This window comes from Seriola lalandi, unplaced genomic scaffold, assembly GCF_002814215.2.
Source record: "Seriola lalandi dorsalis isolate HSWRI2012SDOR001 ecotype SW California unplaced genomic scaffold, Sedor1 jcf7180002054559, whole genome shotgun sequence".
Classification (NCBI taxonomy): domain Eukaryota; kingdom Metazoa; phylum Chordata; class Actinopteri; order Carangiformes; family Carangidae; genus Seriola; species Seriola lalandi.
In genome coordinates, this window is record NW_019525112.1 from 2,583,331 (window position 1) to 2,598,075 (window position 14,745).

A 14,745-nucleotide genomic window follows, 5' to 3' on the forward strand; every position below is an offset into this window, starting at 1 on the left:
ACACAGAGTCAGGCAGTGACACAGGGATATTTTGGCAGTTGCGATTTCATTTTTTATTCATTCCCAACACTCGTGCCCCGAAATGCATTTATCTGTCTCACTCAAGGCTGTGAATACTAAACTGTGTTTGTGTTTAAAGAGATAGATGGATTTAGCTGCATGTTCCCTCTGCATGCGACTCCCTATTTCAGTCTGTTCCTTTAGATTTCACTGGCTCGCTACAAGCATATGGACGCCATTTCATTTTGATAATATCACAAAGGAAATGCTGCAGAAAACAGGATATTAAATGTGCGGTTCAGCTCCCTCAGCTGCAAACAAGGAGGATGTTCTTACGAGGGCCGCGCTGAAGCGCTGCTGTCGTCTGACTCTGCACGCACGTGTTTCCACTGGCCGGTTTCAAAGGCTGCAGCTTTTCTCGTCTTGTAATTTTCAGAGAGGCCTTTCACACATCTCATAAATATTTGGGTTGGCCGATGTCATCGTCCAGCTTTGTGTGTGCTTGTCTCTCTAACTCCCTCTCTTTCCGCACACTGGTCAGGGTAATGCTGCTGTTTGGGGTGGAGTCATCTGAGTAACAGCTGGTGCCTCTTCTCAAACCATTCGAGAAACACTCACTTTTCCTAAAACCCACTTCCCCTTGCCATCACGTCAGCTAAATAAAGCCGTTTGCTGTCTGCTGTGCCCTAACGCACAACATTGGAACATTTGGCTTCAGTCTGACTTAATGAAGTGATAGCGTTAAGAATGATTGGCTATTGATTCTTCCATACGTCCTCGGGCAATTAAAGGATCTAAGAGATGTCACAAGACTGAGGTGCAACAGCAGAGACACAGATGGAGGACTTTTGGAAGCATCCTGCGAAAATCTGCTTCAACAGAGCATTCATCAGTGCTGTTCTAATGATCCTGAACAGGCTTGTGTGCGTTTGTGAGAAAGGATAACTGGTTAACAAGAATGAGACCAGAGCACTAGGGGCACAGAACACACACACACAAAAAAAAAACTCGGCAAATACGCAGTATGAGTCTTATCACTGCAACTTTTTTCCAAAATGTTTTTCACACCTTCGATATCCAAGTGATATTTATTACATGGTCACTTTATCGTTTCTGAAAACACTCACAAAATCCAGCAGGTATCTCTCCTGGTACTTGTATTATCATCGACCAGCCGAATCAAGTGTATTTTTCTTATCCAAAATCACAAATTTGCCTTGAAGGGCAATACAATCTGCACAGCATATGACACCCTCTACCCTTAAACCTTTGATTCAGATAAAAAGAAAAGAAAAAGTTTTATGGTTGTATCCCTCAGTTTTCAAAATGTAGAGATTTAACTCCTACATCCATCATAGTATAAGGGATTTCATTTCTGGTTTCTAACTTCCCTTGAGAGATGATCATGGTTCATACTTCCGTGTTGAAATGTGTGGGATAATTGGATGTAAAATAAGTGTAACTCTTAACTCTTAATGTGTAAACTAAGATTCTCCATGTTAATTGCTTGAAAGCTCAGTGCATCTGCGTGTGTATTTGTGATTGCAGTCTTTCCAGAGCGCTGTGGGACAAGATGAGGCAACTCCAGACTCTCTGAAGAACACCATCCTCTCCACCTTCGAGCCTCTGCACAAGTTCCACACAGGTTTTCTCAGGGAGGTGGAGCAGAGGTTGGCTCTGTGGTGAGAGACCCCCCCCACACATCTTCCCTTCCCTGCGGGGTTAAGAAGTCCAGTGATACGACGATTTGGGTTTGGTCCATTCCACCACAACTTCTGCCCCATTTTTTTTTTTTTTTTTTTTTTTAAATAGTTTTATTGGCATTTTGTCTGAGAGGGCGACCCGGTCTCTTTAGTTGACCTCAGGAGCTGTCGTCTCCATGGCAACAGTCATGCTGCACCATGGCTGGCCTTTCCTTGCCCGTGGGTTTCTGCTGTCTGATCTCCTTAATGATGTTGTGCTTTATCTAACACACACTGAATCACACACACACACACTCAGACATGCAGACAGTGATGCATAAAGCCTACAGGCATTAACTGCAGACATGTAGTATAATACAGTATTTGTATTTCAAAGCGCATGTTGGCCTCTCATCGTTAGAACTCCAAATTAAAACTGGAAGTGATACGAAGTCAGCGCTGCTGATAAGAACCACATTCAAATGTATATGCAAATTAGCCAGCACTACGTATCTCTTTCATGGCTTTGCATATTCAAATATTATAATATATAGAAGATACTGTATGTACCTTTGTCAGTGTGACCGTGATTAGAAAGTTGTCATATATGGAGAGGAGAGTGTTTTCAAGACAAAAATTCGTCTCCTTAAAGCTACTGCTGAAATGCTGTGCCACACTGAAAAATATTCTGAATGAATCCAGTAATGGCAGCCCATTACTTTTGCTCCCTGTATGGGGAAAGTCAAGTGCTCAAGGGAGACACCTGCTGGTGGGTCTCTCTGAAAGTTTAAAGAGCTCTCTCCAACTTCATTGGAATTTTTCTTCCATAAGGTGAAACTCATCTGAATAATCAATGAGCTTGAAGGTCTTTTGTGTAGCTTACACAATTACTTCACTGTCTTCAATAATAACAAGAATGATAAAGTTTATTTATATAACACTTATCAAAACCAGATGTCCCAACCTGCTTTACAAGTACAAAATAAAAAGGAGACAGATTTACCCAATTTGAATGAGGCTATTAAAAATAGTAAAATATGTTTTCAGAAACGCTGTAAAAGTAGAGAGTTTAAAAGAAGTTATAAATAAGTCTTTTAAATAAAAAAAATATGTTTTTCAGTGATCTGAAAGAAGAACACATAATGTTTCAGAGATAAAAAACTGCTTCTGTTTACCTGTTTTAGGGAAGGACGTTCCAATGCTCACATCAAAGGAGACTACCAGCGCATTGGCGATGTCATGTTGAAGAACCTTCAAGGTTTAAAGGTGGGGCGTAACTCAATGTAAAACTCTTACTAGGTAATGCTTTGGAAGTCATGTTCATGCCATTCTCCAACTTGATTCTGTCCATAGCCACTGACTGCGAACCTGCACAAGCAGTCTGAAGTTCTGTTGGAGCTGGAGAAGGCGTGCAGGGCTTCCCGCAAGTTGGAGGGTCTCTGCAGGGACTTTGAGCTGCAAAAGGTCTGTTACATCCCCCTCAACGTCTTCATTCTGCGGCCCCTGCACCGCCTCATTCACTACAAGCAGATCCTGGAGCGCCTGTGTAAACACTACCCGGCTACTCACGTGGACTTCAGGGACAGCAGAGGTACTACGCTCACACCAATGTTTATAGGTCAGCAAAATAATCTAACAGACGATTTTTTTCCAATAATCTCTTACCCGTGGTTTGTCTGTAGCTGCTCTGGCAGATGTGTCTGAGGTGGTGGACCAGCTCCAGGGAAGCCTCGTCAAGATGGAGAACTTCCAGAAGCTTTTGGAGTTGAAGAAGGATTTGCTTGGCGTTGACAATCTTGTTGTTCCTGGTCGGGTGAGTTTAAAGCTTAAAGGATTCCAAATGTGTACTTAATGTCTTATACCATGTGTCTAATAACAAATGATGCATGTGTTTTTTGGGGGTTTTTTTCTCTTTCTCAGGAGTTCATCAGGTTAGGCTGCCTCAGCAAATTGTCTGGAAAAGGCCTACAGCAACGAATGTTTTTCCTGGTAACACCCACTTTCTCAGATTTTCAGATATGACTAATCTTATTATTTAGTTTAGTGAGTCAGTGTAAAAATAAGCATGCTTTTATCTTTTCCGGCTATACATTACTCAGAAGGGCTTGGCAAATGTAGTGCAACTACAGATGTTCTTATTGGGAAAAATAACACATGTTGTTATGGCATGCAAGCGTTCTATATATGTGCTTGCTTTGGTCAGAAATGTAACTTACATACAAAGCAATAAAAATGTAGAAGTATACATGTATGGTGGCGCATTGTGCCAAAGAATATGTAATTATGACGAGTTGTTTGTGCCACCTGAGAACTATTTATTGGAGTATGTGCATTTGATTTAGTGAAGTTAAAACAGTGTAATTTGAGTTGATTTGAAAGATTGTTAATTTCCATTTTCTCTCTCTGTGCCTCTCTGTCGATAGTTCAACGACGTCATTTTGTACACGAGTCGAGGGATGACGGCCACCAATCAGTTCAAAGTGCACGGGCAGCTGCCGCTCCATGGCATGACAGTAAGAGCTGTGTCTCGCAGCTGAATACGAAGTGCTTCAAACGCCTGTCACCAGTTTGTCATTACTGCAAATAAACTGCTTCCAACAGCTGAACTGCAGCTCTTTCACCGCACACACACACACACACACACACACACACACACACACGTACAATCGCAGGCACACAGACACACATTCAGGACAACTGCCTTCTCTCTCACTTCCCTTTCATCCTCACTCCCTCCTTCTCTGCCTTTCTGTCTATTTTGGTTCTCGCTGTCCTAGATACCGCCGCTCTCTAATGTGTTTTCTGTGTCTCTGTGTTCTTCTTCCAGATCAGAGAGAGTGAAGACGAGTGGGGTGTGCCTCACGCCTTCACACTGGTTGGACAGCGCCAGTCGGTGGTGGTGGCAGCGAGGTAAAAACGGCCCCTGTCAACAATGCACGGGCACCTCGTACCTTGACCCTAAAATTAACCGAAAGTTCCCTGGGTGCGCGATTCTGTTTCTGAAGTGTCAGGATTTTTGAGAATTAATAGATGTGCGCTCGTGCCAGATGCAGTTCTCACAAATTATTCCGCTGTTTTTCTCCTTCTAGCTCATTTTTAATTACAGCGAGCTCACAGCAATTAAGATTTATGGTCAAAGTCACAGCTGGGTTGGCTTTCTATGCCCTGGGCTTTACCTCTCAGGCTAGATAGCCTTGTGCCTTACCTGCACCCAGAGAAGGAAGAACTGCAGGTATTCTGAAGGGATGAAAACTCCTCTGCACATTATTTTTCCAAAGTTACTTTCACATATGCTGTTTCTAACTTTGGCAGCTCCTGACATATTTGTAATTACGGTCTCAAATACAGAAAAACAAAACAATAGCAAAACGTATTTTGGGGGGTTTAAAAAAATGTAATCCATATTTTTATTTACAGCCAATATTTTCATCAATAGATGCTGATTTCAAGGCAATCATCTTGATAATAATGATGATATTCACCTTGTACTTAGGATTTTATCTTTTCTCCTCACATATTTTCAGGGTTTTTTGTTTGTTAGTTGGTTGACTGTCCTTTTTGTTTGTTTGTTTTTGCACAATATGTCCTTGATAGTCAGCTTTGCACTTTTTTACACTGACAAAAAATTAAAAAAATAAAGACTTTCTCTGTCCAGTTTCCATTAATGAGCAGATGGAGTCTTCGTGTCTTTTTAAGGAGAATTTGGCAGGAAACCTGGACTAACGTGGCTCAGGCTTGTGACATTTTTGTTAATGGGACTATTTCTAACCACCAGGCCTTCCTGCTGTGACTCATGCCTGTTTGGCTCAAAAAACATGCTGAGCACTTTTTCCATTTGTGTGTTGTTCACTCTAGTTCACTAACAGAGATGGAGAAGTGGATGGAGGACATAAAGATGGCGATCGAGACGGCAAAAACCAGCAATGGGCCTTCATCTGACCTCCTGACCAGCAATCTGTCAGACAACAGTAAGTTGCTGCATAAACACACAGTTGAATATTAGTGCAACAAGGAATGAAAAAAAAAAAAACTGTGGATAAACAGTCACAGATGGAAATTCTAGATACACAATACTGCATTTGATTTGTGAATGATCTGACACTGTCTGTGTTTGAGCGCCCTTCTCCCCTCATCACCCTGCTCATTGTCAAGCAGTAACAACCTCCTGACTTTCCCAGAATGCCCTGAGAACTCCTCGGTGGAGGCGGAGTCTGAAGACGACATGACCGCGTCGCACACCTCGCTGGAGAGGCCCGCCCCTCACCGTGGTAACACCATGGTGCACGTGTGCTGGCACAGGAACACCAGTGTGTCCATGGTGGACTTTAGCATAGCTGTGGAGGTACCAGCCAAACCTCAGCACTCAGCCTCAGACCTGCCCCTCCCCTCCTGCCTCACTGTTTTCTTCCTCTGTTTCTGAGTCTGTGCTGTATCTGAATACACTTTGATTATCTCTCGGTGGGAACAGTATCTTCCTGTGCTGCGCTCCATCACCTTATTTTTATTGCTAATGTCAAAAGGATTTCAAGGCTCATTCTTTTCATTATGTATTTTTCACAATAAAAAAAATCTGAATACTTCAAATTTAAAAATGAGTAAGAATCAGAGAACAAATTATACAAATATCTGGGTGAAAAATTGATTGATAAATCGATACATGCCTTTTACACAAGAACTCGATTAAACTTTTTCCTCTAAGAACTTGAAGGTAGATCTTCAGCAACTCTTTCAAATTTTCTCCTAAGTTGTTTCTTTACTTTGTGCATCTACAGTTTTCTATGATGTGATCATTGTCACATTGTTAATATGAAAATATGCATTATGGCTACTTTAAAAGGTATTTGTAAGTTTTGTTATCTCTACATAGCCAACATTAGCATTCAGAGCTGCAATGACGCTGTATCAGAAATCAACAAGAAAATCTGACCAGGCAGGGGCTAACTGGATAGCATGCTACTTATAACTTCAGAAGGAGAAAAGAAGTGATAGAAATAGCAGAAAAGAGTGTTGCTTCACACCGCTGGAGACAGCTCTTTGTGAGTAAAAGGATGAAGTTGGATGCTTAACTCAATGTTTATTTTAGACAGGTAAGTAAACAGCTCTTAATTCTAACATTGGGTATATAGCGATAGCAAAACTTACAAATAGCTCCTTTGAGCAATTCAATTTTGACCGAATGATGATACTAAATTAAAAGTTAAGGAAAGGATCACCAGAGTTATCACAATTACTAAAATGCATCCTACAACTGACCTCACATTGGTGCACTTTTTTCACACTACGAATTGGTACTTTGTTTTATAAAAATATTGACTACAACTTTAAATATCATAACATTTTATATCACACGTTGTTTACATCCATGTTTGCGAGCGTTCTTGTTCTTCTCTACTGTCGTTGTTTCTTTGCACATTACCGCCACCAACTGTCAATCAGCGGAACAGGGAGAAACCAATGGCAGGACATGAGTCATGTCACCCTCAGGCTTGCACTTGTGCATGTGCATCCTCACACAACACAAACAAAACGGCACACCCCCTCTTCTAATAGCATTGCTCTGTACTGCCACCACTGGACAAAAACTTCCCAAGTTACCTTGAAGATATGTGCTCTTTAAAAAAAAAAAACATTCCATGCAGATTGCTGGAAACAGAAAAGATGAGCCTCAAAGACCTTGCATCAATATTGAGCTATTTTTATATCTGATAAATGTCTATCTTAAGTCACTGCATTTGAAGCTGCTTTATTATTTATTATTTTTTCAGCCTCAGTGAAAATACTGTTCCCACCTTTCCCTCCTCTGGCTAACAGTAGTCAGCCTGACTTCCTTATCTAATCTCACAACTGCGGCTTTCCTGTGTGGTTCTGTCCTTCTTCTCCCCTCCTGGCACTTGAAATCTCTGACTGTCTATAAATAGAGAGAGAGCAGTACGTAGATGTGCTAAACGTCCTCATCTCACACTAACAGAACAGATCCTGTTTTGGGATGTAGCCTCCCTACAACCTAGCTGTGTCCTGATCTAGTTCTGCTCTTCCTCTGTAACAACGTCCTCTTCACAGCCTTGCCTGGACACACCGTCGGCCTCTGTGTTAACCCCTGCCACTGCATGCCTGTGTTTCACCAACTCAGTCTCTGTGTTTCTGTCCTTCCCTCCCTGTCCCTGTTTTTTTTCTCTCTCTGTCTCTCTCTTTTCCCCATGCGTCTGTGCGTTCCTCCGTGGTAGAGGACCCTAGTCCAGTCAGTGAGAATTTGGCCCCCCTGGTGGGGCCCCCCAGTGGCCAGGGACCAGTGCCTCTGTCTGTTATCTGCTGGTACCGTGTTCAGAGCCTCTCCTTTAGTGAATCCTGCAGGAGTCTAGAGGTAAAGGAGCCAGGCAGACAGGAGAGGCCCTGTGTCTGTGTTTACTTGAACTGCACCATAGGAGGCAATGTTACAACGTGCTTGATAGAAATTGCTCTGCTGCCTCATATTGTACAGATCAGTGATACATTAATTGGTTTTATAGAAATTTATGACTGACAGTTGAAGATTCAAAATGAAATTGATTGTAGAAGCATCATTTTCATAAATCCTAATGTAACAGAAGAGACAAAAACTGTTGCAAGTTGCTCTCAGTTCATCACGTCTTATAGTTAGTTTAAACCAGTGATTCCCAACCAGGGGTCTTTCAGGGGGAGAGTGGAGAGTATGTGGAGTAGTTAAAGTAATTGAGAGCAATTATAGTTATAGTTTGGTTAAACAGACATATTCAACATATTTGTGCTTAGGAATAAAATACACAAAAAAAAAAATGGTTAAAAAATGATTTGAATAAATGGTTGAGAAGAGATGAGAGAAAAGAGGTACAAGTATGAATGCAAACACCTTCACATAAAAAATGCCAGGATCAATATCTGTATTGTAAAAATATCCACTTTTAGATAGTTAATTGTGATAGCTAACAGTCATTTTAAAATGCATTTTAAGTTTTGAACATGAGAGTTTGTGTTGATGAATTGGTACTTTGAGTATCTCACTAATTTGACAGGGAATTGTGGGTAGATCAGACAAACAAGGTTGGGAACCACTGTTTAAAACATTGTTAGAAAATAAAACATCATCAGAAAGATACAGTGCTAAGGAAAAGTATATTTATAGCACAATATAAGAATATAAGTTTAATTTCATTAGCCCGTCCTGCACATATTCAGTCAAAAACATATGCAGCTAGTGGTCTTACAGTGTAATGTGTATGACTTTGTGTGGTTGTCGATTTAAAACTTGTTTTTTTCCTCCTTTGTAGAATCAGCTGTCAGGAAATTTACTGAGGAAGTTCAAGAACAGCAACGGCTGGCAGAAGCTCTGGGTGGTCTTCACCAACTTCAGCCTGTTTTTCTACAAGTCTCACCAGGTGATGAACGCTCAGCTTGTGCTGTTTGTCCTGTGAACGCACCACAACCTCTCCCGCATCCACTCCCCTCCTCACCTCCACACTGTCAATGTGTTTACCCTCCTCTGGGCTTAAAAGCATCACACCCCTGTATTGAATGTCAAATCTTTGTGTCATATTAGAGGTGAAAACACTTTCCCAGGTGGTTTTTCATCTCACCTTTTGCCTCAGAAAATATTTGTGCAACAGATACTGTGAGTTGTAAATTTCCCATCGTTTTGTAAAAGGTTGGCTAAACTGTAGCTCAGAATATTTTTATGCTATTTTCAATGGTGTTAAGTGACAAAGTAAAGATATTAAACTATCCCAAAAGATAAAAAAAGACGTTTCATATAACAGAGTATTTTTTGTTTTTGCATTATGATTTTGTCACTTTTACCTTTGAACACTTCTTCCTTCACTGTAATTGGCTTTTTTTAAATTATCCATTTCTTTTTCTTTCATCCCAAATAGTTTTTTTTTGTAACTATTAACAACATATTTCAATTTTAATTCAATGTCATTTACTATGTCTGTTTCTCCTTAGGATGATTATCCACTGGCCAGCCTTCCTCTGCTGGGTTACTCAGTCACCATCCCCTCAGAGTCTGAAAACATCCACAAGGACTACGTCTTCAAACTGCATTTCAAGTCCCACATCTATTATTTCCGAACAGAGAGTGAATATACTTTTGAGAGGTACGGAGGCTTTATCATTCGCACTCATATTTACTAAATGTATATGCTGTTTTGTGGTGTCCTGGGTTTCAGAGAGACTGATAAAGACGCCTCTTGTCTTCCCGCAGGTGGATGGAGGTCATCCGCAGTGCTACAGTCCCCACCAGTCGCACTCGTGTGCTGAACAGCAAAGAGTCCCATCCTCATTGAGTTGACTTGTTTCCACACGCCGTCTCCTTCGGGTGGCATCCGCCCTTCCTGTCCCCCTTGGACTCTTTGCTTTTCTTTTCTACACATATCTGGGACATTTGTACATGTGTCCATGCACATTTGGTGCTTTTTAATGCTTTAATGGTGACATGTCCGCTGGTTTAGACTGCATCAGAGACTGCATTTTTTGGCATTTTTACTCTCAACTCTGAAACCTCTTTTTAAGGATGTCATTTTATACTGTTTTCTAATGGTCTGAACCACTTCCTATCTTTCTGATTTTACATTTTGTCATTGGTTGTTTTTACAGCAGTAACATGATGATATAGATATTCAGCATTCTTTCTTAGATGGTTAAAGTATCATTGCATTGTCATAACCTTTTTGTCTACTTGTTCACTTTATTGAAAACAGCTGCTTTGAAAATATCCTGCAACTTCAGTGCCAAACTGGTTTATATCAATGTCCTGGACTTTTTAATGCTATTTTGTTACATTGGGGATAAGGAGTGTCTCCTATACTGTATACCATGAAATTTTAAATCATGTAAAACAGGCTACCTTTTAAAGGTCAATGCTGTGTTCACCCTTGGCCCAGCACAATGTGTTCTTGTTAAAAAGAAGGTGATGAAAATATGAAATTATTTTGTTGTATTATTGACATAACCCTAGGATTGATCACAATGTGGCCAGAGGTAGCTGCCATCACCACTAATGCCATTTCAAGTAAAGTAAATATATTTGCTGATGTTTGTTGTATGAAAACGTCTCAGACAGTTTTTCCTTTTGTTTTTTTAAATTAACCTGAAGTTCCGCTTCAGCTGTATGACAAAATGTGAGACATGTTCATAATCATTGTATTATGAAGATGAGTGTAATTGAAAGCTTTAAGGATAACGTGTGAAACAAAATAGTGACTTTCAGTTCTAAGCGCTGTCGCCCTCACTGATCTAGGCTGCCTCCCGTATACAGATCTTTTTATGGGTTCTAAATGAATGGAAATATGCATTTGACAGGGTTTTTGCAGTGAAGCAAATGAGATGGACAACCTCAGTTCTGCGTAGAATTGCAGTGTTTTTCCAGACAACAGAGAGCTCTTTGGAAATGAAAGCAATAAAAAAAAAAAAAACTTATTCAGACCTTGATTTGTGTTGCTTGTGTTTTGTTGCAGCTCAAAAGGCGGAAGTGAGAGACGTAGATGTAAGGCAGCCCTTCGGTGTGTTTACAGGCGTCACCTACAGAGGGCATCATTGATCAACAAGTTTGGTTCAGCCACACTAAAATATCCTGTGTAGTGTTGTGGTGTATAGAAATACAAGCTACAAGAAGCAATGTTCAGAGCCCTGGTCTGCTCTTGTGAAAATGTAAATTCAATTTATTTATTAATTCATCTAGACTCCTCTTGTTTCAGGGAGATTAGTGCTTATCCCAGCATACCAAAAAAAAAGCAGCGTCATGATTTCAGCTACTAATGATATCTAACCTGATTACAGTGATGAATGAGAAGAAGCCATGCTGCTTGTACGTGTCTGAGCCTGTTTGAGTCATATTCACCCTCTATTAGATGACATGAGAAATATTCAGTGTGTTGAAAAAGAAACAAAGTAATGTCAAAAGAATATGTATTAAAGCACTGTATCCCCTTCTATTAAGAATCAATCACATGGTTGAGGTTACCTGTGTTAGTAGTAAATCTAATCAGCTCTGCTGTTATAAAGTGAGTTCTCTGGTTCTGTGAAATTTTGCTCTAGTGTGAGTTAAAAGAAAAACTGTTTATTCAGATGGAGCCAACAGCCACCAACAGAGGAGGGCAGTAACACTCCAAGAAGCAAATAACCACGTTCCAGAGTTCTGATTTTTTTGTTGTATTCATAGGAAAATATTGATTCAGTCATTCATACTGTTTTAACTGCTCACTGTTCAAAGTCCAGGCCCTGCAGCTCATACACACACACACACACACACACAGAGACAGACAGGCAGACACAGCCTGGAGTGGGCAGGCCTTTAAACCGGTAAGGGGCGGAGTGCATCGAGGAGACAACCAGATTATACACCTCCTGACTGACGCTGGACGGCCAATCAAACACTTCTCAAGAGGATACTTTATTATGACAACAAGAAATCGTAGGGAAGAAGGCAGAGCTCCGGGATAATGCGGCGCACGTTGACTTTTTAAAAAGCAGACCAAGTATGAGACGGTGGGAGCGAATCAACAGCGGCGCCGCAACATGACCCAGCTTTTTCAGACTAGCGGTGCGCACTAGTGAGGAATCGGAGGAGACGGAGAAACCTGGGGATGAATCTGCTCTAAAGCTCCTTCATTTTTAACGTGGGTATCGGACGGTCATTGATGCAAAGTGATGTCTACAACGATGTCTACTCCCGCGCACCCGGAGACCAGGAAATTTACGCGCGGTCTGGGTAAACCTGGCACGGCGGCTGAACTCAGGCAAAGTGTCTCAGAGGTGGTGAGGACGTCCGTGCTGATTGTAAGTACACACCTCCTCCTCCTTCCTCCTCCTGCCTCCTCCTCTTCTTCTTCCTCCTTAATACCGCCGTGGTCAGTGACATCATGTCAGAGGAAATCACTTGGTTTTTTCGCACACATTTCACAGTAAAGAGGCAGCTGACTTTACGTCAGCTGGGTGGGAGCACATGTGGGCTTTAAGAATAGAAAAACTACAGGTGATATCATGAGTGAGCGACCAAGTGTGACTGAGTGGGAGAGAGTGATTTGGGATGAACAAGTGAGAGTGTATGTGACAGAGAGACAGACTGAGGAATGGAGTAGTTTTGTAATATTTCAGGTGGAGTTTTTCATATTTAGCACATTATTAAAAGCTTTTACAACATTTTTTTGGTTTGTTTTTGTAGTTCATACAGAACATTTAATGCACTTTGTAAGTTTTTGATAAAATATCACAAAGTTCTTCCAAACCTTTACTTTCATCCTCACTTATTGTAAGTGTCCTGTTTCCTAGAGAGGCTGTAAAGAATCAGTGCCCGGTCGAGGTGTTTTGTTCTTGGTGTCAGTGAGGGCATCAGTTTCACGGGGATGCACTGAGTATGACATAATACCTCCTCACAAGAGAAAGCACGTGGCTTCAATTTCATGCTGCACACGTAAAAGTGTCCAGTAAGAGTGACATAAAGCTGAATTTGACCGTCCACTTTACAACATCTGGTCATCGAGGACCCGCAGCGTGCACCTCCTCAGTGTCGGTTTTCCACAGAGCTCGGAGAGGAAAAAGGAGTCGACCCCTTTTGTTGTGTGCAAGTCTGCCGGGTGTTGTGGTCCTCCGTCTGATTGTTTCAGTTTTTCAGGAAGAAGTTGCTAGGTAACTGAAACAGACACCATCCAGGCTCTCTGTCAGGGAAATGGAATCCTGAGTCAGGATCCCAGACATCCAACCACACCTTCGTATTATTTATTCATTCTCACTCTGGTGCTCTGCCAGAGACGCCAGAGGGAGGAGGGCAGAAAAGGATAAGTATGCATGTTGAGAAATCAACATGCTTAAGGAGGACTGACCGAACTTGTAGAAACTCTGCCTGGGACTGTGTTCTGTGTTAGTGTCAGCAGGCATGCAGCAGTTTATTTGCTGGTAAACTTATGGACAGAAACTTTTGAAATGGGACGGGGAATTGAAATGAAATAATATTAGTGAATAGCTGTTCTGTATTGACAGATTATGAAACAATGGGCCTCTGGACACAGACCTTTTTAAAAGGCCTCCTACCACACCTACATACTGACTCAGAGAGCAGTTATTTTGCGTCTCTTTGTAATTGTTTTTCATCCCTTTTGTAACTGCATTTTGTCTCTTTGTGGTTATTTTTCATCTCTTTCATATCTTTTTCCATTTCTTTGTTGTTGTTTTGTGTGACTGATTTTGTGTTCCTATGTAGTCATTTCATTGACTGTCCAACAGGAAATGGTAAGGGTCGCTTCATGCACTGGTTTCCGTGCCACCCTTGGCCAACCATCTGGCCCTGCCCCTGGATATGTGAGCTGTAGAAATGAGCGTGTAGCTGCGTTGTTGAGTTCAAGTGTTTGCTGAAGCCTCTCTGTGGGACAAGAATGCGCCTGCACACAAGACCGCTGTCCACGCAGCTTATAATGAATTCCTCCATAAAACATGTACATACCACAGCAGGAATAGAGGCAACTGTTGCAGGGACATAAAGGGAAGATTGTGGCCTTGTCACCCATTTTGGTTCCTGTGATAATGTTGGTTTGACTCAAGGCGCAAATGTGTCTCTCTTTTGAAGCAGCGGAAAACGCATGACATAATTAAGATTACAAAATACATTACAGTACGTATATATCCGCCGGTCATGCAGAAGTTTCTCCGCTGTGTTTCAGAGTCAAGTGCGCTGTGCTGCTCTTCTTCCTCTCCCAGCAGTCTGTGCATTTTCACGAAGGCTCACGCTGGCCAGAGCCTCTTTGTTTATTGTTGGAGTGGAGAGCTGGGAGACTTGTAACAGGCCAGAGCCCTCGGCTGAGCACATCCCTCTGTCTCTCCACACTTCAGGCCTGCTGAGAACACTATTAGCTCCATGATGGCTGTCGTCAGCTTTGAGTTTGTTGGGCTGTTGATGCACTTCGATGCGACGCAGGACACTGCCTCGCCACCTTCACGCTACACGGGGTTAAAGGGGTTAAAGTGTTTTGTTGTGGCTTTTTTTTTTTTTTTTTTTTTTTTTTTTTTTTTTAGCTGTTTTCACTCAATATGTAAACATCATTAATATATCGGCTGATGG

The 14,745-nt window shown here is 41.5% G+C and overlaps 2 protein-coding genes across 3 annotated transcripts in view; both read left to right on the forward strand.

The window, feature by feature from the left end:
- LOC111662113 (FERM, ARHGEF and pleckstrin domain-containing protein 1-like) overlaps positions 1 to 11,123 on the forward strand; it is a 50,831-nt gene extending 39,708 nt beyond the window's left edge. The window contains exons 16-27 of one of the 2 annotated variants that reach the window (XM_023415865.2): positions 1,549 to 1,682; positions 2,867 to 2,948; positions 3,036 to 3,273; positions 3,365 to 3,495; positions 3,603 to 3,671; positions 4,106 to 4,195; positions 4,510 to 4,592; positions 5,538 to 5,650; positions 7,907 to 8,043; positions 8,966 to 9,073; positions 9,639 to 9,790; positions 9,898 to 11,123. In XM_023415865.2, coding sequence (XP_023271633.1) covers positions 1,549 to 1,682; positions 2,867 to 2,948; positions 3,036 to 3,273; positions 3,365 to 3,495; positions 3,603 to 3,671; positions 4,106 to 4,195; positions 4,510 to 4,592; positions 5,538 to 5,650; positions 7,907 to 8,043; positions 8,966 to 9,073; positions 9,639 to 9,790; positions 9,898 to 9,979 — 1,419 coding nt within the window. In that variant the 3' untranslated portion in view covers positions 9,980 to 11,123. Of the gene's footprint in view, positions 1 to 1,548; positions 1,683 to 2,866; positions 2,949 to 3,035; positions 3,274 to 3,364; positions 3,496 to 3,602; positions 3,672 to 4,105; positions 4,196 to 4,509; positions 4,593 to 5,537; positions 5,651 to 5,860; positions 6,025 to 7,906; positions 8,044 to 8,965; positions 9,074 to 9,638; positions 9,791 to 9,897 lie in introns of both variants that reach the window. The other variant, XM_023415864.2, reaches the window with a different exon arrangement.
- Positions 11,124 to 12,016: 893 nt separating this feature from the next.
- The window catches only part of LOC111662062 (dedicator of cytokinesis protein 9-like), a 43,405-nt gene continuing 40,676 nt past the window's right edge, over positions 12,017 to 14,745 (forward strand). The window contains exon 1 of the mRNA XM_087176519.1: positions 12,017 to 12,470. Coding sequence (XP_087032645.1) covers positions 12,342 to 12,470 — 129 coding nt within the window. The 5' untranslated portion in view covers positions 12,017 to 12,341. The remainder of the gene's footprint in view (positions 12,471 to 14,745) is intronic.